This window comes from Palaemon carinicauda, chromosome 3, assembly GCF_036898095.1.
Source record: "Palaemon carinicauda isolate YSFRI2023 chromosome 3, ASM3689809v2, whole genome shotgun sequence".
Taxonomy (NCBI): domain Eukaryota; kingdom Metazoa; phylum Arthropoda; class Malacostraca; order Decapoda; family Palaemonidae; genus Palaemon; species Palaemon carinicauda.
Window position 1 is genome coordinate 119,370,411 of NC_090727.1, and position 27,167 is coordinate 119,397,577.

General features: G+C 42.8%; 1 protein-coding gene across 5 annotated transcripts in view; it reads right to left on the minus strand.

Moving 5' to 3' along the window:
* waw (Translation factor waclaw) overlaps window positions 1-27,167 on the minus strand; it is a 336,239-nt gene that overhangs the window by 276,216 nt on the left and 32,856 nt on the right. For 2 of the 5 annotated variants that reach the window (XM_068370492.1, XM_068370494.1), the window contains exon 2: window positions 24,926-24,990. The exons of 1 other annotated variant lie outside the window; for it this stretch is intronic. In XM_068370492.1, coding sequence (XP_068226593.1) covers window positions 24,926-24,975 — 50 coding nt within the window. In that variant the 5' untranslated portion in view covers window positions 24,976-24,990. Of the gene's footprint in view, window positions 1-24,925; window positions 24,994-27,167 lie in introns of all 5 variants that reach the window. 2 more of the 5 variants (XM_068370493.1, XM_068370495.1) reach the window with 1 other exon arrangement.

Consider the following 27,167-nt stretch of genomic DNA (forward strand, 5'->3'; position numbering starts at 1 on the left):
CAGTTTGTTTCTACATTATGATCAGAGATAAATGTAAACAAAACATTGGTTGCCATTTTTTATCGCATGTTTAGGAAATGCATGATATAAAATCACCTTTAATATTTGTGCCTGTCTTAGTTTAGGGTACTGTAGTACATGCATTAAGTGTTCTGTACATTAAAGGGTAGTTTGTTAACAGTACTACGTACAAGGGAAGGTTTTAAAAGTCTGAATATACATGTTGAATAAATAGGTAAATATGGTGTCACTACTTCGCGGATTTTCACCTATCGCGGCCGCGACTGGAACCTATCTACCGCGATAAACGAGGGTTCACTGTACAGTGATATATCCCGGAGAATTTACCGAAGGTACCCAGAATTCTAACTCCTGGAGCAAGTATCCCTTAAATCTCTCCAAGGGATATCGCGTAAGGACGTATCTTGACATGTCTAATAGCTATTTACACCCCAAATAGCCTTTCATTATGAGAGGGAATGTGGCAAGAAAAAATAGGAGAGTCTTAGAGAGGTAAACACTCAACTCTCCTAATGTACTGTAAAATAGTTCGGGCTTCCGCCGCTATGCGGCGCCACCAACCATTCTTCCATAGCTTTTAAAGAATTTATTACAGATACAGTACCATAGGGAGGGATAAACACCCTTTAACCAAAGGAGGGTGGGTCCATCAGGACGACATGGCTTTTTCACCCAGAAATAGATTTTTCGCTACGCTCAAAATCCGTTTTCTGGGTCGACCTGTGGCGGCCGGTGAAAAGAGTCCTTCTTATATATCTTTTCTGATAAAACCTTCCAATTATACCAGAGAAAGATAAAAGCATGGAATGCTGAGGTTACTACCCTCGCGCGAGCACCTTTTGGGTGTCGTGTATAAAGCAAAGGCGCGTGAAAACCACTATTCACAGGTTGTCTTCCATTTAGTTAATTCCTTCGTCAAAGGGATGGGCCGATACAAAGGCCCTAGCCAACCACCAGCGCCACACCGCCACGCCACGACGCGAGCGCCATCTGAACAACATCCTTCTGTAATGGCCATGACGGCTTGGAAAGGAAAGGGTGGGATCGTGTAAAATAAAGGGGAAGGGTTTCACCGGGCGCCACAGGTCTCTCCCCAGAAATAGATTTTTCCTTCGTCAAAATCCCTTTTCTGGGTCGACCTGTGGCGGCCGGTGAAAATGTACCAGAGAATGCCTTCCAAGCCCAACAATAACAACTAATTTAATGAGGGGAGAGAAACAACACCATGTAAAGAAAATCATAAATAATTAAGGTAAGTAGGCATAACACATAAACTAGCCACAGGGCATAGTGGGAGTAAGGTTAAACAAACATGATAACAGGGAAGCCTCCGAGTATCAGAGGAAACCTGCAACAAAACTGGCATGGCTAAGAATATCCCAACCCTATAACAACGGTAATCAATAATAGTTACAATCATAATAACCTAATATGTAATAAACTTAGGGCTAACGAACCACCAAGGAAGCGGCGTCGTGGTGCGAGTGGCGGGTAGGAGGGAGAAGAAAAGAGATGGATGAAAGGAAGAACAAAAGATCACTAGGGGGATAGATAAGGCTCCCAGCTGCAACTGTTGAGTATTTAAGAGCCAGTAAGTTCATTAGATAGTGGCGTTTGAAGACCATATGAGATTCCCAACCCGTGAACTTTATAAGGTCATCCAAGTCCATCTTTTGGAAATAATTGATGGAGGTAGCTACGGACCGGATATCATGAGCATGGGGAAATGATCCCGGATTGGCTTGTTTAATGAAGTATAGGATCTATTGCCTAATACCACGAATGGAAATGGTACCTCCTTGTTCTCTGATAAACAAGGGGCCAGACGATCGGGTAGCAGTCCTGGCTAAAGAGGCCCTGAGAGTGGTGACCGGACATAGAGAAGTATCTTGGAGAAGAGGAATAACCTTCCAAGGGGACCACCTATTTTGGGGGTTAACGGCCGAATCATATTGGCGAATTGTCGAGTCCCTTTTGTCTGATTCAATGAAGAAATCGTTTTCCGGTTCAATGTTCGCGTCTCTACGAGCTGCCAACTTCCTGTAGTCTACAAAGTTAGAGTTTTGGCCATCCTTGAGTAATCTGACACAGTGAGTTTGGAATACTCGGGTCAGTTTGAGGAACGGGATCCGGACGGGACGGAGTTTCCACTCGAGGAGGAGAGGAAACCAACTGTTCTTGGGCAGTGAGGTGGTACTAAAGCCACTGCGCCCCGGAAGGAGCTTAGTTGGTGTAAAAGTTTTTAGAAGATTCACTGGGGGAGATAGGGAAATCCTCTTCTAATGGTTCCAATCCCGGGGTAATGCGCCCATGGCATAAGCCCGAGGGTCCAGGGTTGGGGTCACATAACAAGGAAGTTTGTGATTGATCTGAGTTGCGAATAGATCTACCTGGATGCCTGGAACGAGCCTGAGTATCCACCGGAATGAAATTCTGACTCCAGGGGACTCGTCCTGGATAGTGAGTCCGCTCTCACATCCTGGCCTCCCGCTAGGTGAGGTGCTGACAGGAACCAGTTCTTTTCTGTTGCCCAGGCGAAGAAAGTGACCAGGATCTGATTCAGGTTGGGTGACTTGGATCCTCCCCTGTTGACGTAGTGTACCGCGTCTGTGCTGTCTGACACTACTCTGATGTGGGTCGACCTCGGAGGAGAGTCTCTCTTCAGGGTCCAGAACACTGCCATGGCTTCGAGAACATTGATATGGGACTGTTTCATGGCGAGTGACCAAGAACCTGAAACATCTGATGTTCGGAGTAATCCCCCCATCCACTTAGAGACACGGCTGAATGGAATGTCACTTGTGGAGGTGGGAATTGTAGAGGAACCGCTTTGGAGAGGTTCTTCGGTTCGGACCATGGGCGTAGTCTCATTTTCCAGACAGAGGGGATCTTCGAGACCTTGTCTTCTTATAGGTACTGTAGCTCTCTTTCTCCAAAATCGATTGATGTCTTTGAGTTTGGCTTTTATTAGGAGATCTGTTACTGAAGTGAATTGGAAAAGGCCGAGGATACTTTCTAGGCTCTTTGGACACCTGTTTGTGTTTGAGAAAATTCTTGATCTTGGAACCTATTCCTCTTACTTTTGGAAGGGAGAGACAACGTGTGCTTCGAAAGGTCCCACTGAATGGCTAACCATTCTAAGTGGCCTGATGGTCGCAGGCGAGACTTTTGGAGATTGACCGAAATCACAAGTTGTCGAGCAATCAAAGTAATTCCTTCGTAGCTCTGTTGCCTTCTATGGCCGGCCGGGCCCAAATGAGCCAACCGGCCAGATAAGCAATGATCTGTACCTCTTGGTTTCTGAGTTGTTCTAACACTGCCCCTTCCAGTTTCGTGAATATCCTGGGATCAATGTTGAGGCCGAAGGGCATGTCTTGAACACAAAGGCTTTCCTGCTTAGGCGGAAACCCAGATAAGAAGAGAAGTTTCGAGCTATAGGCGCAAGCTAATAGCCGTCGGTAAGATCGACAGAGGTGGTGACGGTCCCACGGGGAAGTAAGGTCCGTACCTGAGAGATAGTCAACATCCGGAACTTGCCGCAGAGAATGAAAGAGTTTAGCTTGACAAGTCCAGGTCCACTCTCAATGCCGACAAGCCTTTCTTCGGAAATGTGAACAGGCGGCTTTGGAACTTCAGTGATCGATCCCGTTTGATTGCTTTTTCTTGAGTAACCCTGTGGTGTACTCTTTCAGGATGGGAGTGGATTTCTGGGAGAAGGTCAATGGCGGAGGAGGAGGACCTTGAGGCCATTTTCATCTCAAACCGTTAGAGATTATGCTATGATCCCACAGACCGAAGGTCCAATGGTCTCGAAAGTGGTAAAGTCTTCCCCCTACCGGGACCACCGCGTTGTGAGGGAGTGAATCTAGGTCCTTCCCTTCTCCGAGCCCCCTTTTTCCTAGGTCCGCCTTGATGGCGGGACTGTCTTCTACTCCTGAAGCTTCCTCTCTGGTGTCCATGAAAGGAGCCTGAGGGTTCGGATCTAGGGCTGTATGCAGGCAAAACATCCCAACGGGGTTGGGCTGTGTACCTGGGGAATCAGTGAGGTAGACCACCTGATGATGGGGATTCAGATGCAAAGGCGTCGAACCAGAGGAAGGCTGTGATGACGAGTGGGTAACCGACTATCGATTCCTGTCTGATAGAGGTCTCACACAGAACGTACTTCCCACAATTGACCCGATCAGACCAACAAACGTGTAGGTCGAACTGGAAGGGCAGAGCTTGGAATTATCGTACCCCCCCAGGCTGACAACATCCTGGTCCAGACAGATCGGGCCTGCCCTTTAGGAAATTATACCGTTACCTTCGGTACCTTGTCTAACCTAACCAAGGCAATCTCTTTCAATCGAACGAATCCGTTGAATGGGAATTCTAGTACCTGGGAGTAAAATCTAGGTCCCCCAGAGGGAGGACGTCTATGCCATCCAGATTTATGGTACCACCTATATCCGAGTTCCTGAACGGCTCTGACTCACCACCATACCTTAGAGCTGCGTCATAGCCCCTTGGTTTTCCCTAGAATGTGTTGCTTTTAGCAGTCACGGTTTATGCAGGGTAACATGAACATCAGGATCCTTTAAGGGTCCTAGGTCGGTGACGTAGGTAATTGCAAAGCTGAAGGCTCAAAACTCATCCCCACCTACCTGCCCATCCATGGGGTCGTCGTCCAACCTTAGAGAGGACACTCCGAGGAGATAGGGACCTCTAGATAGAGTATTCCTTCCCAACCTTGATACCCAAGGGTGGAGAGCCTCTCTTGCAGGCCAGAGAGATTCATCATCATCCTGATGGGAACCATGCAGGCGAACCTTCTGTAACAGAAAGGGGACATAAGTCTGGATGTTCCTTGAACTTTGGTTAGCGATCCTATTCACAGGCTGGGATCAGCTGTATAACTCTTAAAAAGCAATTTTAAAGAAAAGTCATTTAATGTACTATCTTTTGGGGTATAGTGCGACACTTGTATTCATGAAATGTGACACTGTTGGCGCATTCGCCACTGGGTGGAAATTTATTTCTATATGAACACTATGTTGCATGGATATTTATCCATATTTAGACATAGTTAGAATTGACTATGCATAAATATAGGCATAATTAATTCATTTCTATTTGAACACCATATTTAGACATAGTTAGGATTGAATATGCATAAATATAGGCATAATTAATTCAATTCTATTTGAGCACGATGTTGTATGGATATTTATCCATATTTATACATAGTTAGAATTAAATATATGCATAAATATAGGCATAGTTACGTTCATACATTTTTTGTATTCATGTTAAATCCTTTCCTTTACAGGTAAAACAAAAGATTGGCCACCCGTGGTCTGAGTGATCTCTGTCTGTACCGGAGCTCCAGTAACCATCCCCGGTACAAACAAAGGTCCGTCATAGTGACAACGTGAACACCAGAGGAAATCTAATATTAACCTCAATGCTGATCGCCTGTACGATATCCGGTTAAGCCGGAGATTCGATGAAAAGGATCGTAATGACGATATTGTGATTATTCATGAAAAAGGGTTCATACCCTGATTCTGATCGTCTGATTGATCTCTGTTTGTACCGGAGAACCAGTGACAAAGGTCCGTCATCGTGAAAACGTGATCCTCAGCGGTACGATAACATTCCCCAATACTGAATGTCTGTGCTACCTCCAGTGAAGCCGGAGATTCGATGAAAAAGGGACCGTAATAATGAAACTGTGAAATCCTCATCGGTATCACATTGTTAACTCCGGTTCTGGACGTCTGCTTGATCTCTGTTTGTACCGGAGATCCGGTAGCAAAGGCCCGTCACCGTGAGATCGTGACCGTCACCGGTACGATAACATTAACCTCAATGAATGTTTGTGTTATCTCCAGCGAAGCCGGAGATTCGATGAAAAAAGGGGCCGTAAAGGTGTAATTGAGATCAAACATGACAAAGGTTCATGTGCAAAAGGCCTCAGCCGGAGTCTGAGTGCCGGATTTCACCGTTGCACTCCAAATATCTGACTAGTTCTCACCCAATGAGTATCCATTATAGCGGAGTATAACTCAAGGCGGAGCTAAGCATAACTCAAGGCGGAGCTAAGAGTGTCGCTATAAAACGACCCCAATTAATGACTCATACACTAACGTTCCTACTAATAGTGTTAGCTATATTAACAGTAACCACATCAATAAAACGTGTATAACATTAAACGTACTATCATCAACTCTGATGATAAGAGGAGGCCTGAATAACTCTTACTCGAGCTAATAAACGAGCACCCTATGCTCTCACTCTCAAGGTTACATAATAAAAAACAAACATCACACAATAATATAAGAAAAGTAAAAAAAATTGATTGCTTTTTTTTTTTTTTTTTTTTTTTTAGTCATTGTAACAACTAAGAACGAAGAATAACGACAACGTAACCAATAAACAAGGATATAGTCTAAATCGAGCCTTCCTGAGGCGAGTACAAACTAAGACTAAATCGCTAAACGTTTAAATCGCTATTCGCCCCATACCATTGTTGGCACTATAATATCCAACTGTTTGTATATTGTAATTTACCTAATGTCTGTTAATGACATAAGGATAAATAACTTAAAGCAATCTGCCGACCTCCGAGGGTCGGGGTAGCAGTGAAATGCCCTTAAAATAAATATAAACACCAGCCTTAGCTAAAGGCAAGGCAAATATAAGTGTTAAGTGTATGGGCGACCTCCGGTGAAGCCAGAGCGTAATGAGATGTCCTGAATAATGCCGCCTTAGCCAAAGGCAAGGCAAATAAGTGTGACGTGTATGGGCGACCTCCGGGGACGCCGGGGGATAATGAGATGCCCTGAATAATTCAATTGTGGCTAATAATTCAATTGTGAAAGATATAAAAGCCAAGCCGCAGCTAAAGGCTAAGGCTTAGATCATAGCAAAGCGTATTTACGATCCCCGGTGAGGCCGGAGGGAGAAGAAAGGTCCTGAATAATTATTGTGAATAAAAACACAATTGTAATAACAATGGCTATTGTGGATATGGCCGTGGCCTGAGACCGCAGTAAGGGCCACCGGAGGGTCGTATCTAAACAATATGAAGCCCGTCCCATGCAGTAAACAATATATAAATATAACAATAGAACGAAAGTCATTGAGAATCCCTCGTGCCGGAGTAGAACTCAAGGCGGAGTGGAAAACGTTCATAACTACTCCCAAGCCGTAACGGGGAGAGGACGAAACACGGACCTAAAATAACGCTAACAATTGAAAAGTAACCAAAAATAAATAACTCGTAAGTTATCATACACCCAGAGGGGGAGAGGTGAGGGAGGGAGAACCCGTTGAATGCACAAAACGGAAAACGGGAAATCCGCTCACCCACCGGAGCTAAGAAAGAAAACGAGAGAAAGGGGTAACTCGTGACTACGAACAGAAAACGGGGACCCCAAGCTCTCGCTTTCTTGGACATAATATCAGGACTAAAAATCACACAACACTATTATAAACGTATAAAATAAAAATGTACATCAAGATAAGACTACGAACGAAGAATAGCATCTGCTAAAACTTAAAATAAATAGCACAACCGAGTGACAAACGCCCCGGAGGGGCGGGTACTAAACAATAACAAAGCTAGACCGCTATCTCGTTCGTAGCAAAAAGTACCATGAGCATAAAAACACAAAAATAATAATGGTTCTAAAGGCATAAGGCCAGGACTTAACCAAGAACCTAAGTGACAGAGTACTAAACGGGCAGACAAAGATGAATTCCCAAACAAGTGAACAAACAATGGCCGCCATGAAGGGCCAGACGGGAATAATAAAACAAACTATACTGGATATAAAACAAAAGCCCGGTACTATAAAAAGCTGTCAAATCAAACTATGGTACTTAACATTGGAATGTGTGAAGATGGAGCTTCGGACATGACGAAATAAATCCATGAATGTAAAAAATGATCGAGAGCACCACAAATTACACACTATTCTATCAGTCCAAAAAGAAGGATGATCGGAAAAATCCCTTTTTTGGGCTTAGGCCATGTCGTGCTGATGGAAGTTTACCAGAGCAATAATGTATCTGTGGATTTAATTGTGCCGTTATCTCGAGTTGACTATTTCCTAATTGGACATAAAGACCAAAGACACTTGATGTTACCGCAATACATCAATCAACTGAGCACGTCATGTGCCAGTTCTTCCTGCCCCCTACAGGGAAAGTCTGTATAGACTCTAGGAAAAAACCCGAGGATTGTGAGTTCAAGGAACAATTTAGCAAACAGAACTATATTGTGTCATATATACGTAAAGAGTAGTTTGTATCAGATACTGAATAGAGTACTGTACCTCCCAAGTCTGCCAATCAGACAAGTTTATGTTCACGTAAGAATCATAATACAGTAACGTAACCAAACTTATCTTTTTGCATAACAAGGGATCTTGTCCCTCAAGATCTCAAGAGGATCAAGGATGCTCTGAATATAATCAAATAATCTTACGGCGAGATAGACGCAAAGATTCCTTCCATAGTTTATTAACAAGAAACACAGAAGTTATGATTAAATCATATATTTTATGCTATACATAGACATAAAAAGCATAATGGTAATAACAAAATAAATAGGTTTCGTCTACCAGAGAAACATTGCCACTCTATGAAATAGGAAATTTCAATAAATGCTATTACTAAAAACATCACGCATAAATATGCTGGCACACATGTCAAATATTATGCTTAAGTTCACTTAGCTGAGTAAGACAGTATATAATGTCCATATCGACACTCAATATCATGATATACCGAAGTCTATCATGTACACCCTTCACTAACAGTCCCAATTAGTGCACTGTCCTTCGCAGTAATCAAACTACAGGCTTTATTACACAGCCTGCAGCCACCACATGAAGTTTTATTTCTTGCAGTTGCCTCGCTTAGTGCATGAAAAATACTCTGGAGGACTTCCAACCAGTATAAGCACGCAGATTATCAAACGACATAGTTTGGAAAAAATTGAGAGACGAGGCAACCTTTCTCGGATCATGACCTGCGGGTGTACTATCAGGATCCGCTCTGCGAATAAAGTAAGTGATTTTCGCCCTTATCTGTTTCAAAGATAATGTCGAACCAGAAGTCTCTCCCCTAAAAGGTTGGCCTCCCCTAAAGTCTGAAGTTCTACGAAGATAGACCTTTAAGCATTCCACTGAACAGAGAGATGCTTCTTCCTTCAGAAGGCAGATTCTCCAGGGGCCCCATCTCTTAGTGGGTAGCTCATTCTTGGTGAGAAACGTCAGATCCGGAAAGAGATTTAGTTCACCATTTGGTGTAAACTGTATGTGGCCGTCATCCCTCGAGAGGACCACTATTTCACTAACTCTGGCTCCTGAGGCTAGTGCAAATAAAAATACCACTTTCTGAGTCAAGTCTTTTTAGCGAACAATCTTCATTGTTCAAGGTCGAAGCCAGATGAAGCACCTTATCCAAGGACCATGAAATAGCCCTAGGAGGGGCTGCAGGTCGAAGTTTAGCACAGGCTTTCGGAATCTTATTGAAGATTTCATTAGAAAAGTCCACTTGGATCTTATTCAAGATTTCATTAGAAAAGTCCACTTGGAAGGCATAAAGAATCGGTCTAGCAAAGGCAGATTTGCATGTCGTAATCGTATCAGCTGCTAGTCCTTGTCCGTGAAGATGGATGAAGATGGACAAGCAGAAATCCGTAGAAATCTGCTAAGGTTACTTCGCCTTAACAAAGGCCACCCATTTCTTCCAGGAAGATTCGTATTATCTTCTCGTTGACTTTGATTTGTACTCCTCTAAGAAGATAATACTGTCTGCCGAAATCCCGAACCTTTTCTTGCCCGCTAGGGTGAGAAAATCATGAGATGAAGGTTCTGGGTTTTCTCTGATGAAGCGTAGACAGTCGATTTCTGTACTAGCTGAGTCAGAACTGGTTCCAGCAACGGGATCAGCTTCAGGCGTAGTTCTGTTATCAACGGAAACCATACACTGCCTGGCCACTTGTGGGCCACAATCGCTGCCCATCCCCAAAAGGATCTCAGTTTGTCAAGTGCTTCCAACAGAAGGTTGGTTGGTGGGAACAGGCAAATCCTGGACCACCTGTTTCAATCCGGGGACATTGCGTCCGTAACTTCCGCTAGAGGATCCTCATACGGGGCTACGTACCGGGCCAACTTCTTCTTGTCGCTCGTTGCGAAGAGATCTACTTGCAATCCCGGGACTTTGTTCAATATGAACGAGAATGATCCTGCGTCTAGGGACCATTCGGACTCTATCGGGCTGAACCTGGATAGAGTGTCCACTGTCACATTGTGGAATCCTTGAAGGTGGATTGCTGATAAGTGCCATTTCATCTTCTTGGACAGATGAAAGATTGCTAGTATCACATGATTTAGCTGAGGCGATCTCGAACCTTGTCGATTTATGCATCTCATAACCACTTCGCTGTCTAAAACCAGACGAATGTGGATAGAGCGGCGAAGTTTCAGTTTCTTCTGGGAAAGAAACACTGCCATGGCTTCCAGGTAATTGATGTGGAAGGACTTGAAGAGGGGGAACCAAGTTCCCTGTAGGTTCCCTGTACCTATCAATGATGAGAATAACCCCCCCATCCTTCCTTTGAGGCATCCATGTGGACGGTGACTGCAGGAGGGGGTGGTTGCAAGAGTACTTTTCCTCTTAAGCTCTTCACTTCCAACCATGGCTTGAGAATTGATTGTAGACGACTTGGTAGTGGTCTTAGTAGATCTCTTCGATCGTTGTAAGCGAATTTTCTCCAGATCCCTGATGCATCTTTTAGTTGTGCTCTCAAAAGTGGGTCCGTCAAAGAGGCAAACTGGAGAGATCCCAACACTCCCTCCTGTTGACTTCTTGATATTCTTCGGGATTGAAGAAGATTTTTGACGGCCCCTGCTATCTCCTTTCTCTTTGCCATCGGCAACCAGAAGCAATGTGACTGTGAGTCCCAGTGAACTCCCAGCCACTGGAACTTTTGAGCTGGAGACAGCCGAGACTTTTTCAAGTTTATCTTGAACCCTGGATACTCTAGGAACTGGATCACCTTTATGGAGGCTTGCACGCATTCCTCCTTGGATGCTGCCCACACCAGCCAGTCGTCCAGGTAAGCCATTACCTGAACACCCTTGAGGCGTAGTTGTCGAGTAACTGCGTTTGCAAGCTTAGTAAATATTCTCGGTGCGATGTTCAAACCGAAGGGCATGGCTCTGAAGACATATCTTTCCTGGAGCTTGAACCCTAAGTAGGGGGAAACCTGACGGTTGATTGGTACATACCAGTACGCATCCGTCATGTCTATGGAGACTGTGTATGCCCTTTTGGGCAGAAGGGTCCTTATGTGCTGAAGCGTCAGCATTCTGAACTTGTAGTTCACAATGAACTTGTTGAGTGGTGATAAGTCCAGAATGACTCTGAGCTTTTCCGAATCCTTTTTCGGAACACAGAATAACCTTCCTTGAAACTTGATGGACTTTGCTTTCCGTATTACTTTCTTGTCCAGTAATTCTTGATTTTGATTGATTTAAAGTTTTCAGGCATCCTGACATCTGAGGTCATTGACGCCGGTAACATTTAATTTATGTACTGTATACAAAAATAAAAGATAAAATAAAATAAAAAATAAAAGTACTGTATTCAATTAAAATCATAAAAGTTGAATGTCATAAAAGTTAAATATTTTTCAGAAGACCTGCTTCTGAAATAAATCTAAAAATGCCACTTGCATGGTAGGACACATCATTTCCAAGAATCTTGGCAAGGATGAACCTGCCACCCTCATCTCGAGCCTCAAACAAATATCTATTCCGTAAGTTGTTATAATTGGGGCATTTGGTCAACAAATGCCTTACTGTTAGAGGTACTACACAGTCGTCACAATACGGTTGGTGTTGGCCCTTCAGCAGAAACTCGTGTGTCAACCGAGTGTGACCAATACGGAGACGACAAAGAGACGTCTCCCATTTTCGGGGCATCATATTATACCTCCAAGGAGATATGTCATTTGTTATCTCTCGCATTTTATTGCCATCTTGACTATCCCATTGCTGTTGCCATTTATTGCAAACCAATTCCTTGATGTCAGGTAAGAAATCATCACAGGGAATGGGATACCTTCTTGGCAGCAACTCTGATGCAGCCTCCTTAGCCAGTGAATCTGCCTTCTCATTCCCGGACACACCTACATGTGCTGGAACCCAACAGAATTGAACTGTTATACCTCTCCGTCCAATAATGAAAAGCCATTCTAAAATCTTTAAAACTAGAGGGTTATTAGAATTAAAAACTTCCATAGCTTGAAGGACACTCCTTGCATCACTAAAAATTGTAAAATTACCCTCCTTCTCCAACGCTATTTTCTCAATAGCGGTTAATATGCCATACAGTTCGGCAGTAAATATGGAAGCGGTCAGAGGAAGTGCACTTCTACAATTAAAACCATTACTATGTACTCCAAATCCAACGCCAGCATCAGATTTGGAGCCATCAGTATAGATAAAAGTTGATCCTCTATGTTCTCTAACATGTTCATTAAAAAGAGACCTGGCTTCTAGGTCTGACATATTCTTCTTATCTCCAATAAAATATTTACAAAAAGATATCTCTGGTAACTTCCATGGAGGCGTTGGTGATACCTTGAATGGAAGTACCTTATTTCTAATTATATCCAGACTATTTAATAATCGTTTCACCCGAAAGCCATAAGGTTGAGGAGATTTTGGGTGCAACTCAAAGTATGATGCGTGTCTTACAAGGCTTGCAGTCTGAAAGGCGAGAGAGTTACGGAGTCTTTGCAATCTAAACCAATACCGAATAATGGAAGACATTCGGTAAAGGTCTAGAGGTAACTCTCCAGCATCAACAAGGAGACTTGGGATAGGCGAGGTTTTAAAAGCTCCAGTAGACAATCTAATACCTGCATGATGTATCGAGTCTAATATTTTTAACTGGCTTGGGGTGGCTGAAGAATATACCTCACAACCATAACTAATTTTGGAAAAAATCAAGGCCTTGTATAATTTTAAAATAGTATTGCGGTCTGGCCCCCACGATGTATGGGACAATACTTTTAAGATATTCAGAGCTTCAACACATTTAGCTTTTAATGCTTTTGAGTGAGAAACCCATGTCAGCCTACAATCAAATATCAAACCTAAAAATTTAGCTTCTCTTGCACATGGTATCCGTTGACCTTTAATGTATATATCCGGGTCTGGATGTACTCCCCGGATACGACAAAAATGGACAACGGTAGTTTTACTTATCGAGAACTTAAATCCATTCATGTCAGCCCACTGGATAATTTTATCAATAGAGAGTTGGATTTTTCTCTCAACCATTGCCATTCTGGTGCCAGCAAATGATATTGAGAGATCATCCACAAATAATGTTGAGAGAACATCCTGGGGAATGGCTGAGGATATCCCATTAATTGCTAGTGCAAAAAGGGTTACACTCAGCACACTACCCTGAGGAACTCCTTCTTCCTGGCACTTACTCTCAGATAGTGTTTCCCCAACTCTCACTTGAAAAACTCTACGTGAAAGAAATGCCTGAATAAATAGTGGCAGCTCTCCTCTCAATCCCAATTCATGAATGGTTTTAAGTATACCATATCTCCATGTGGTATCATATGCCTTTTCAAGGTCAAAAAATACTGTAACATGGTGCTGTTTGGAAGCAAAGGCTTCACAAATAGAAGACTCTAGTCGTATCAACACATCAGTCGTTGAGTGCATTTTTCGGAATCCACATTGAATCGGTGATAAAATACCTTTCTTTTCAAGGTACCACATCAACCTTGCATTGACCATCTTCTCCATGATTTTACATAAACAAGATGTCAATGCAATAGGACGATAGTTTGCTGCTAAAAACTTGTCTTTACCGGGTTTTAAAAAGGCTAAAATAATGGCTAGTTCCCAAACACTTGGGTAACTATGATCATGCCATGTTCTATTAATAATACTTAAAATAAATAGCTTTGTATTAAAATGTACATGTTTAATCATTGCATATGGAATTCCATCGGGTCCAGGGGCTGTATCATTGCAATGAGCAAGTGCGGAATCAAATTCTCTTTCAGTGAAAGGAGAATTATACCACTCTTCCCTTCTTGTTGCAAAATTTAAAATTTTCTTTTCTTCAGCGCTCCTATACTGGTGACCAGGGGCTCCTTCACACTTGCTGGATACATATGAAAAATGATTAGCCAGGGCATTGCTAACTTCCTTTGCTTCAGTTACATACTGGCCATTCACCTTCAACACTGGTGGTGGGTTGGGGGTGAATTTGCCAGCTATCTTTTTTACTTTCCTCCACACAGAAGATGGTGGTGTTCTACTGTTAATGGAGGAAACAAAAGACATCCATGACTGGCGCCTTGCTTCTTTCATGGCACGACGGAACTGTGCTCTACATTTCTTGTACATAATTAAATTCTCATCAGTTCTGCGTCTACGCAATCGTGTTAGAGATCTTCTTGTGGCTCTGTGCAGGGCAGTTAGTTCTGAAGACCACCACGGGACTGGTCGTCGTTTGAATAACCCTGTTGTTTTTGGAATTGAATTGACTCCTGCTGTATGGAGAGTTCCATTCAGTAAGTCTATGGCATCATCGATATTTTCAACTTGTCCTGCATCCACCTCAATTTCGCTTAGCTCACGAAATTTATCCCAGTCCGCCTTGTCAAGATTCCATCGTGGCGATCCCTGTAAAGGTGGACCGTTGTTGGTGTTTATAATGATTGGTGCGTGATCACTAGTATGCCAATCATCTAATGTTCTCCAATCGAAGTCGATTAGGCAATTAGAGCTTACGATTGCTAGGTCAATACATGACAAGGTACCTGTCTGGACATGAAAGTGTGTGGGCTCTCCTGTATTAAGGAGTCCCACATCTTCATTTTCCACAATTGATGATATGATATTTCCCCTCGTGTTTGCAAAAACATCACCCCACAAAGGATGTCTACCATTCAAATCTCCAAGTAAAAGAAAAGGTTGAGGGAGTTGTTGAATCACCTCCACTAAGTTGTCATACAAAATGTTATCATTTGGAGGCAAGTACAGAGAACAAATTGTATATTTTCGCCCTATGTCGATCTGTACAACCACTGCCTGCAGAGGTGTACGAATAGACAGAGAAACTTGGGGAACATCTCGACGAACGTATATGAGACTTCCGCCATGGCTCCCCACTTGGTGATCATATGGTGTCCTATAACTAATGTATTCGCAAGGACAAGGGGTATTATGATCAAGTTTGCTCTCCTGTAGACAAATAATTATGGGGGAATGCTCATGAATAAGGAGCTTAAGTTCTTCAAATTTGGCCCTTAAACCCTGACAATTCCATTGCAAAATGGAGGAAAAAACTATGGTTTATAATTTGGTAGACCCCTTGGATGGAGTCTTCCCATTAGCAGTTTTTGATCTAACACTATTTTTAGGTGGTTTTATTAAAGAAGGTCTTGATAGATTGGGTTTAGAATTTATGATTTTCTTTTTGTCTTTTTGATCTGATTTTTGAGGAGGTTGGTGGACCTCCACTTGAATTTCCGATTTATTTAAATTGACTTCCAGATCAGAAATATCAACAGACAAATCATCATATTTATTTGACGTCGTAATTTTTATATTTTTTATGGAAGGGGGCGAGAGAGATGGAGGTCTCTCTCTTTTCCGATTAGTAGGTTTTGAGCTACCAGGTTTTTGCACCTTCCCCAATACAGGTGCACCTGGTAACTTGGTGTCAGGTAGCATCTCCATCAAATCAGGCAAGGACATGGCCTGGGAGAGGTTAGTACTATTGTTGGTAATGGGGGACGAAGGCTGTACAGAAATGGGCAATGACCCATTTTTAATACGCTGTGGCAAAGCCTCAGAAGGCAATACGATTACTTTGTCATGCAGTACTTTATCATCAGAGGTTGTATTTCTTTTCTTAGAATTACTGGCAGTGCTAGGTGGGGTTGCTGTCTCCTGTGGTAAATTTACCTTTGATTTTAAGGCCTTTGCATAGCTGGTTGATTTATTCAACATTCTTTTTGCATGTCCCACACTTATGTGTTCTAAACTTGATTTGTTTAGGGCAGCTTCCTCCAACTTATACAGTTCACATCTCCTATCAGTTGATTTATGATTCAAATTGCAATTTGAACACCTGGCCTCAAGTGTACATTCTCCATGATAAGTTTTTGAGCAAATACCACACATTTTTCCATTTTTGCAAACTTTGGATGGGTGTCCAAATTTAAAACAATTAAAACATTGCAGGGGCTTTTGTTTGAAAGGCCGAACTTTAATCCTTTCATTTTCAATAAAAATATGAAAAGGTACATCAGCATCCTGGAAAGTAAGTATAATCATTGAAGTTCCAGGAACCTTATGCACTTTCCATACATTTAATGGACACATAGAAAGTATCTCCTCCTCTGTAAATTCGTATAGGTCCTTATTAAAGACCACTCCCCTTCCATAACTAGAATTTAGATGAGGTTTCATTTCCAATGTAATTTCATCTCTGCCTGTCTGTAAGTTAGACAGTATTGCAGACTGAGTCGAAGATTTGGCATGGATGAGATAACTGTTCTTCCCAAAACGAGATATATCTCCAGGTGCTATGGTTCCTACCTTTTTTTGGATAAACTTACATATCTTAAAATAATTCCCTATTATCCCTTTAGGTTCAGCTAAGAGCCACATTGGTGGTTTGGGATTTCTCTGTGAAGGCATGGGTACATTTCTATCTTTTTCAAACCAATCAGCAGGTTTGTACACATCCAATTCCTTTGGGACCTTATCACAAAGAGCTCCCATGATGTTCAATTCGTTAATTTTGATACTACTAATATTACTTATGGCATTAAACGCTTCATCATGACTTTCAAAAGATATCCAAGAGTCCCATTTTTCATCTCCAAGTCGCATCCTTATTTCCTTTATCAATCCATAGCACTCAAATGCTCTATATATATCATCATAATTTGTCTCTAATGGGATTTGGGAAACATGAAGGAATCGTAGTTTCCCTGTGTTACCCAAATTGCTAGATTTTTTAACATCAGTAGAGTGGTCCTTTTTAGTTCGAAGGTCGTCAACAGAGTTTTCCTTAATTACAGTAGCAGAAGTCGTCAACAGTGCCGGGGGGGAGTCAGCAAATCCAGGGGATGGGGAGTCACTATTTGAAGGGTCCATATTTAAGGGTGGGATTTTCAGGTTTTTTGTTGTTTTGTTGGGGTACCTGCTTGAGAATTATAAGAAAGTATCATACGTTGGAAAGGAAATTTGCATTCTCCACTATCGGCACAATGAGAGTATATTTCCCCGATGGTCCACTCCATACCCTACCCGAAGGATAGCATCAAAACAGATATAGAGGCACAGGTGTAAGCTAAACCCACCTGTTAGGACTGAGACCAAAGTAATATGGAATCATCCTCCCCATATCTGTAATGATGGGCTTCCGGCCAAAAGCCAAGAGTCCCACCTCAAGGATTGGATCCCCCTGGATTCCGATGACCCAACCCTTGAGAGTAGTTCCGCCAAAAAGGTCCAAACCATCTTTGGGATGGCTGAGATCATCCAATACTCTCATATATAGCTTTGAATGCGAATACCTCCCAACCGTGATCCCTTCTCCCATTCATCTAAGCAGGCAGTAATAACGAATGTGGAAATATCCACGCCATTTAAATAAAATAGAAAAAAAAAATAGATAAATAAATAAATGAACAAATAAAATAAATAAATATATATATATATGCATACATCTACATATATATATAACTAAGAAAAATAATAATCATAGAGATAGGACGGCAAGATGAAAGAAAGGAAATTTGATAAAATTAGGAGAAGATCAAAGTAATATTAAGCAGAAGAAAAAGATGAAAGAGAGAAATTTAGATTCGAACTGGGGGAGCAATTTCCCGAAGTTCAAGAGCCTTCTTGCCCGTCACCAAGATTCAGCACGGGAATGAAATGCCATGCTGAAGCTCAATGACTTCATCAAGGCATTCTCTCATTAAGAGGGCCAGTAATTCTTGAACATATTCTTCCAAAACTGGGGTTGAAGATTGGAAGAAATGAGGAAGGCTTGGTGGAGTCGGGTTCCAACTCCACCCTAGTCCCACCTTGATCAGGCTGTGGGCCCAAAGATCGAAGGTCCACCAATCCTGAAAATGGAGAGGTCTCCCTCCTACTGGCAGCATCTCACTTTGAGTGCTGGTTGGAGGATTTACCTCCTTGGCCACGTCCACCCTTATAGCCTCTTCCTCTGAAGGGGCGTCTAGAGGAACCTCGAAAGGATCCTCGAGACATTGGCTTAAAAGAAGCCGATTGCCTTTCAAAGGCTGGGATGAAAACTGGCAACTGTGTCGCCAGTGTTTGGGGCACCAGTTGAAAGGTGGTGGTAAGTTGTGCCACTGCGTGGGACACCGTAACCACAGGAAGCTGTTGGTGTTGCTGTCTTGGTTGAGAGGGCAACCGAGGCCGTTTAGACTTGTTCTCCGGCTGGGGACCTCCTTCAGCCGAAGATTTCCTCTTTGAGGATAAGCCCCACTTGGAGAGCAGATTTTTGTTCTCCGAGGCAGCCTTATCTACGACCTCTTTGACCACAGCACTAGGAAAGAGGTCTTTTCCCCAGATATTAGAAGCTATGAGCTTCCTGGGTTCGTGTTTTACGGAGGTGGAAGCAAACACGAACTCTCTACAAGCCGTCCTGGCTCTGACAAAGTTGTACAGGTCCTTAGTTACTGTAGCCAAGTGAGCCTTGGCAAAGACCACATACATGTCTGGGGTATCGGGAATGCTAGCCATTGTTTCTAGCCCTGTTTGGAGAGACATAGACGCAGCCAGGCGTTCTTTAGTCTCGTGTTCTCTTTTTAAGAGAAACTCTGACAGCTTTGGGAGGTCCTCGTTGAACTGACGTCCAGCGATATCGGCCTCCAGCTTCACGACTGAGAAGGTAACATGAACGTCCTTCCAGTCTTTATCATCTGAAGGGAAAGCAATGGGAGAGAGGCTTGCATTCTTCTAGCGTGGGTCAGGGTTTTCCTGCCCTCGCCGCCTTCAGGGCTGCTTTAAGCCCTTTATTCATAAAGGGAAAAGCACGTTGAGGGTCAGCAATAAATGATGGGTATTTCTTGCTCAAAGCCGGCACCTTTGAGCTTGTGAATGCCCTCCCTTTTAGGTTTGACATAAGCATAGCTTGTGCCTTACCGAGCTCAAAGACAATTACTTCTTTGGGCTCCGTCTCTTCTTTGGCTACCGGTTCATTTTTGAGTCGGATATAACAGTCCGGGTAGACCCCTCTGCTGGGCCAAAACTCAATCTCCTCCACTGGAACGGAACCCAGTTTCTCCGAGAGGAAGATCCTGCCTGCTGACATAGGCATATGTTCCGCATACCTCCACGGGTTAACGTCGGAGAATGCAGGAAGATCCTTAACGTTTAGCTTCTTCGGGGCTAGGCGCGAAGAAACTAACTGCTCAATTTCTGTCCGGAAAGTGGTCTCTTTCTCGGTAGACTTCTTCTGTAAGTCATAAACCATTGAAATTAAGGACTGGAGAGTACTAGTAATCGTCTCCAGATGAGGCGGTTGTGAAGATGTTGAGGGTGCTGGCTCAGCCACCGCAGCCGAAGAAACCGAAGCCACTTCGACGTTCTCCACATCACTAGCAGGAGGGACAACTACCTCCTGGTCCAACTCTTCTACAAGGAGATTCTTCTCGGTCTCCTCAGAGACGAAAGACATATTGTCGTCTAAATGGATACCTTCCAAAGTATCCGCAACATCAGGTTCTTTAGGCTTCTGAACCTGAATCTGCACCAAAGGGATTGCAGGTTTCGTCTGGGGGATGATAGCGTCATCACGCGCTCCTGGGAAGAGACAGTCCCTCATCCTAGCATTAGGAAGGTATGGGCCCGAGGTGTTCTTTTGAAAACCTCTTACCCATTTACGCAGTGCAGCCCTAGCTGCATCCCTAGACTCGGTAGACTTTTGTTCATCAAAAGCCTCCTTAACCAACTTCTCACACACGGTACATACCTTCGGGTCCCAGTACTTGAGAGCCCCTTTGGTGATGGAACAGCAGGCGTGAGACCTACACACGCCATGTCCGTAAAAGTCCTTGCTGCGGACCTTACAAAAGTTGTTCCCGCACTCAGGATGCTCCTCCAGTAAATAAAAAAAAAGCAAACGAGTTTTCTGTGAAATCTTCTGATTTCAACATAACAATAGTTATCATATTTAGCTTGGATAGGGTAAGCTATAGAAGGAAAGACACCCACATGTGTTTCCCGATCAGCCATTTGCTGTGAAACCCCCCCCCCCCCCATTTTGAACTATAAAATTCATAAAGAATTAAATAATAATAGAGGAAATATCTAAGATATTTAGTGTCTTCTTGACACATCCTCTTAAAATGTTCAATATAGTGGATAATATTAAATGGATAAAACCATTATTATAGAAGAGAATCATCTCTCTATATGATGGTCTCACAAATGGCTGTACAGTACAAGAACCACTTGTAGGCTAGAAAAATTAATAATTTTTCCTGGGTACAGCAGTTGTCGGCGGCAGTATGCCGTCAATGTTGCCGGCCCCGCCGACACTACCGGCCCCGCCGACACTACCGGCCCCGCCGACACTGCCGGGCCTGCCGGCAATGCCGGCCCCGCCGGCAACGTCGGCATGATGGGCAGGCTAGCTTATGCCGACAGGCCAGCGTCTAGTCGAACCTGCCGGCAATCAGCATATTGGGCTAGGCCGGCATATGCCGGCATACTGGTATCTACCTGACCTGCCGGCAACCGCCGGTAAAATAATGTTTAATATTTGGATGGAAGGCATAGGATAGTTGCCGGCAAGCTACTCAGTTGCCGGCAGACATACCTACGACCTAACCAGCGTCATCGGTCTACGATGTCCGAGGAAAGGGTTAACAGCGAACTGTTAGCCTAGCCATCCAAAACTGGTGGCAGAATTAACTGCTGACGTAGCCCATGATTGATAGCAGGAGAAAAAGATAAGGATAGAAGACGGCAAGGATCAACTAAGACGTCTACATCCTGAAAGAGTGTGCCAGTGGAAGAGGGAAATAAATTCGGGCTTCCACTCAACCATATCCCATCTTAAGGCATATGGAAGGCAGTCCAAGGGAGGAAATTGTGAAACAATAACCACCAAGGTCTAGGGAGGCTAGCCTCCTGAACAGCAACTAGCCCTACTGGAATACCGACAAGCTAACTCAGTTGCCGGTATAAATCCAGGTAGCTAGATGCCTAACACAGACTTTACTCTGATGTCCCGTCCTCAACTCCCAACTCAATGCTGACAAGCTACTCAGTTGCCAGCTCAGAGAAAAGGAGAGAAACGAAACGCCCCAGAGAATTTACCAAACCATAGGGAACAGCAAATTCACTGAGGATAGCCTAGGCTAATCAGAGGGAAAGGGAATTACTCTTATATCTCATAGAGATAGTATTGACTTAAAGGGGCAATGATGTCTATCTTACCCCTAAAGACAATACAAGAGTAATGGGGACATATAAAGTATACTAAAGCACTAAAGCTATTAAGCTAATGAGCTTAGAGAAACATCCTACGTAGCTCTAGTATACTATAAGATAGAGGAAAAAGAAATAGTAATATCTTAATTGTATAAAATATTGCCTAAGCTTCAATAAAACTTTACCAGGAAGGTTATATCATGCATAGGTGTGAAAGTGCCTAGGCTACTAGCCTAGCACCCGAGAGGCTCTTATCAAAGGCCAAAAACACAACAACAATGACATAATATAAAAATTCCTAGCTAAACTTCTAGATAGCTAAAGTCATTAAAGCAATAATGCCGGGAATATCGTTCTTGCTAACTAAATGAACAAAAGAACGATCGCGTCCATGACACCATCCGGCTGGCAACGGCTCTTGTTACGTTAATTACGATATCAATCGAGATCAAAAACTGGCAAGAGCCTACATTTACACAATCTAAAGATATTACTTAACTTTCCAGATGCTGATGAAGCGGGAGAATCCATCATTAGCAAAGAAATTCCTCGAAAATAGCGAGATAACACTAATAAATGCTGTCTTCAAAAGCTACAAACAAAAGAATGGTTGGTGGCGCCGCATAGCGGCGGAAGCCCGAACTATTTTACAGTACATTAGGAGAGTTGAGTGTTTACCTCTCTAAGACTATCCTATTTTTTCTTGCCACATTCCCTCTCGTAATGAAAGGCTATTTGGGGTGTAATAGCTTTGAAACGTGTCAAGATACGTCCTTACGCGATATCCCTTGGAGAGATTTAAGGGATACTCGCTCCAGGAGTTAGAATTCTGGGTACCTTTGGTAAATTCTCTGGGATATATCACTGTAGTCACATATAACTTAGGAAGCTACCAACGAAGGAACTTCCATCAGCACGACATGGCCTAAGCCCAAAAAGAAACATTGTCAATACTGAGATCCGGATGTTGAGGAGCCACTGCCCTTGACCTACTTACAATCATACTTTGAGTTTTGTTAGGATTCAACTTCATACCCCATAATTTGCACCATGCACAAATTTTTGCTAAATCTCTATTAAAGGGATTCACCAACCCCAGATCTGCATTCAGGGGATGGAATTGATGCAAAGAGAGTAGCATCATCTGCATATGCAACAAGCTTGTTTTCTAGGTCAAACCACATGTCAAGTGTATCTAGTATGAAAAGTAATGGGCCAAGAACACTACCCTGTGGAACACCGGATATCACATTCCTATACCCACTATGGTGCCCATCAATAACAACTCTTTGAGATCTATTACTTAAAAATCAATAATAATGCTAAGAAACGACCCACCCAGTCCCAACTGTTTGAGTTTGAAAATAAGGGCCTCATGATTAACAAGGTCAAAGGCAGCACTAAAATCAAGGCCAATCATACGAACTTCCTGACCATAATCAAGGGATTTCTGTACAGCATTGGAGATTGTAAGAAGGGCATCACATGCTCCAAGGCCTTTACGAAAACCAAATTGCAAACTAGGGAATAGATGATTACCTTCAGCAAACCTATTAAGACTTTTGCCAGAAGACGCTAAAAAACTTTAGATAATATGGGAGTTACGGAAATTGGGCTGTAATCAGTGGGACTTGAGCTACCACAAACACATTTACATAGGGGAGTAACATTACCAATTCTCCAACAAGTGCTAAACGCTCCTCTTCTTGCTAACTTGCGCAAAATAACAGATAACTTTGAAGCTAAGAAATCTGCTGTCTTTATAAAAAACAAGAAAAATACCATTTGGGTCTACACCTCCATAAGCATCAAGGTCCATCAACAGAGCTTTAATTTCACAAATCGAAAAGCTAAACTAGTAGTTTAGCCTTAGGAAAACATGAATGAGGAAGTTCAAGCTTTTCATTACTCTGTTTACTGTCAAAAACATCAGCCAAAAGGGTTGCCTTTTCCTTTGGACAGTGAGTGACTGAGCCATCTGGTTTAAGTAAAGGAGGAACTGTTGCATCTACACCAAAGAGTGCAGATTTAAGGGTAGACCACCATTTATGTTCCTGAGTTGTACCAGAAAGGGTTTCTTTTATGGTTAAATTGTACTCCTTTTCAGTTGAGGCATAAACTCTCTGAGCAAGAGCCCGAAGCTGAGTATAGTTATTCCAGGTCAAATCTGATCTGTTACCCTTCCAAAGATGATAGGCCTCCTGCTTCTCCAAATAAGTACGTCTACAATCATCATTGAACCACGGTTTGTCCTTCACTCGGTACCTTAGCACACGAGAAGGGATACGCCTATCAATTATGTTGACTATATTCTCATTCAAAGGGACTACAGGATCTACACTACTATATAATTGTGACCAATTCAAGCACAAAAGATCATGCAAAATCCCATTCCAGTCTGCTTGGGATTTCATATAAATTTTACAACAGTATGATATATTAGGGACAGGCTGCTCAGTCTTCATTACTAATGAAATCAAGGCATGATCAGATGTCCCGACTGGAGAACCAACCATACTTGTCACAAGGAGACGTCTATGATCAGAAGTGACCCCTGTATGCAGGGACCGTAAGGCTCAGTCTTCATGACTGACATGAAGGTGCTGCAATAGTGTCCTTCGATGCCAGGGCAAACCTACATGGTCGATCCCCGAGGGCACCCACTCTGAAAAGAAAAAGAGGTAAAGTTTTTAGGTTTTTAGGACACTTGTTCTTTAATTGTAACTTTGTAAAGATTTTACGGGAGAGAGCGACAGCCCGTCTGTTCTCTGCCGAGCCAAAATAAACAGTGGCATACCATTACTTGTGTGGGTGTGAATGGGGCGGACAGTCCACCACCCGCTAGCAACAAACCCCGGTAACTAGCACTGGGTAGTTATATCATGCTTAAAAGTCTTTTGGCCAGTTTCAGCTGTCGCTGAAGTATATCTTCATTGTAAAGAGCAGAACAATTAAACTTTAATTAAACCATACTAATATCAAAAGATATAAAGGGTACAAAACAAGTCCTCTAATAAATGTAGTACTGTGCTACCAAATGGGATGTCAACCGAACAATTGAAAGAAACGACCAAGTTTACCAGCAAGGAAGCCTCCAATAGCTATGAACTGTAGTAGTTGTTGAGATATGAGAAGGATAGACATACAATACCACAAACAAATATTAATCCTCTAAATTTCTAATCTATTAACTGAGCTGCTCTTTTTAAAGCTTATAGCACAATGAATGATGGGTAAGACTTATCAGCATAGTTTTCATTAAGTACTGTACTAATTATTAGAAACAGATATTATTCCATAATGCTAGGAATTGCCTTCAATTTTTTTCTAAACTAGTAAAAGATGTTACTTCAAGAAAATTGCTAAAAATTTCTTACCTACAGTACAGTTGTAACCCATATTTAACAATGCTACTGTGTAAAGTCATCTCTTAAGTCTTCTTCTGCTGAAAATAGTTGATACAATTACTTTACATACAGTGTTCAAGATTCCTTTACTTAGTATTGCACCTCTACAGTATCTTTAATATACATAAAACATCTATATTCATCAATAAATTGCTAAGTACTGTACTGTACTTTATCAAAACTACTGTATATGAACGCAAACTAAGGATTCTGTAAGCGTTGAATGGCAATTTTGAAAGTAACTTGTATTTTTCCTAATTATACAAACCTGTGTCCTTTACATAGGAGAGATTTACAGTGAAGGGAGAGTACACAGGCAATTAAATTCATAATTAGGTGTAAACAATATGACCGATAGTTAACAGTCGGCAGAGGGGAAGAATCATGCCCCTCCCACTCACTGGCTCACTGACAAACCACTTTGATTGCAGCTAGGACTTATGGGTGTGCGAGTGAGTTGTTAGGTCATGATAGAGAGGCGAGAGGAATGCAACTAAACTTTATTAAACAGACAATGAGCTTATATACATGTACTTGCGGGCAAGAACGTCAAAACATTTCAAAATAATTAAATCATGAAAAAGCCAAACTTAAACAGGCTCTGTGAGTGGTGCAGGGAGAGGGGGATATACAAAAAAGAGGGAATACTGTTACAGTGTACAAGTGTGAGTGAAACACCTGCGGTACATGACTCCTAAAAAAGATACATGTGAAACAGGGTGCCTTGCTCTTGAGAAGAGCATTGTAGGTGAGTCATGCAGGTTTAATGAAGTCAATGGAAACTCGGTCTTCTTTGCCACGAATGTTAATTAAGAAAGCCTTCGTTGTGTCACAAATCACAAGGAAAGGGGCCGTGTAAGGGGGTGTTAGCTGTAACTTGCTAGGGTCGTTATGCAGGAAAAAGTGCAATGTCTTGAGCAAATCTGTTTATATGTGTTGCTTCCCTGGGGGCTTGTAAGTCTGGCATCATGGGGTAAATTTTCCCCCAACGTGATGCAGGCGCTTGAGATTGTCGGGGGAGGTTGCCAACAGAAAAAATACGGCAGGGACAACTAACACGTCACCATACACCATTTCAGCTTCCGAGACATCCAGGGCATCTTTAGGAGTGGTCCTTAGCCTCAAAAGAACCCAGCAAAGCTGAGTAAACCAGTTGGAGTCATTGCATCAGGACATCAAAGCTGCTTTGAGGGTGCGATGAAAACGTTCAACTATTCAGTTGGCTCCAGGGTTGTAGGCAGTTGTCTGATGTAGAGTAATTCCCAGGAGATTTGCTAATGATGTCCACAATTGAGAGGTGAAAGTGGTACCCATGTCAGAAGTAATATGCTCAGGGATACCATATATCACAATCCACCCTGAGAAAAAGGCACATGTACATGAGGTGGACGTTGCAGTTTGCATGGGGATAGCTTCAGGTCAATGTGTGGAGCAGTCAATGCTGGTACACAGATAACATGGCCCTTGTGATGTGGGTAAGGGACCTACCATGTCCACTCCTGAATCCGTGTCGATGTACTTTTTAAAGTTTGGCATAAAGTCTTCAGTAGCTGTGCAGTAGATAGGCGCCATGAATGTGAAAGGCCATGAATAAAATTAAACAACTGACAGTGCATGAGGGTAGGTATCCATGGTTGTGGTCTACAAGTACTGACTTCACAGAGGAGGTTGGCGTTGGAGTCGTCGAGTGTGACGTCTTCCCAACAGAGGGATGTGCAGGATGGGATGTGCAGGATGTACTACATGCTTGGTACTCTGGACCTTTTCATTGGGCTTCTGCCTAGGCATTGTAATCCAATCCCAGATGAATGGCGCCAGTTTTTTTCTTGACAAGGTATCAGCAACGGCATTCATTTCCCCAGGGATATGTTGAAGGGTGCAATTCTATCGAGACATGGTGGAGAGATGTCACTGTTGACGGGCGAACCAGGTGTCTGACTGTTGAGTGAAGGCGTACACCAGAGGCTTGTGGTCCGCGCAAATGAAAAAGGGCTCGCATTCTAAGAGGTGGCAAAAGTAACAGACAGCCAAATGCACCACCAGCAATTCACGGTCAAAGGTAGATTAGTCGGATTCCTCCTTGGAAGTTTCCTACTAAAGAAGACCAATGGGCGGGGCGAGATGTTGACCACCTGCTCGTGTACTGCACCAATAGTGACGCTGCTGCCATCAGTGGAGAGGAGAGGGGCATGTGGCATGAGAAAAGTGAGAG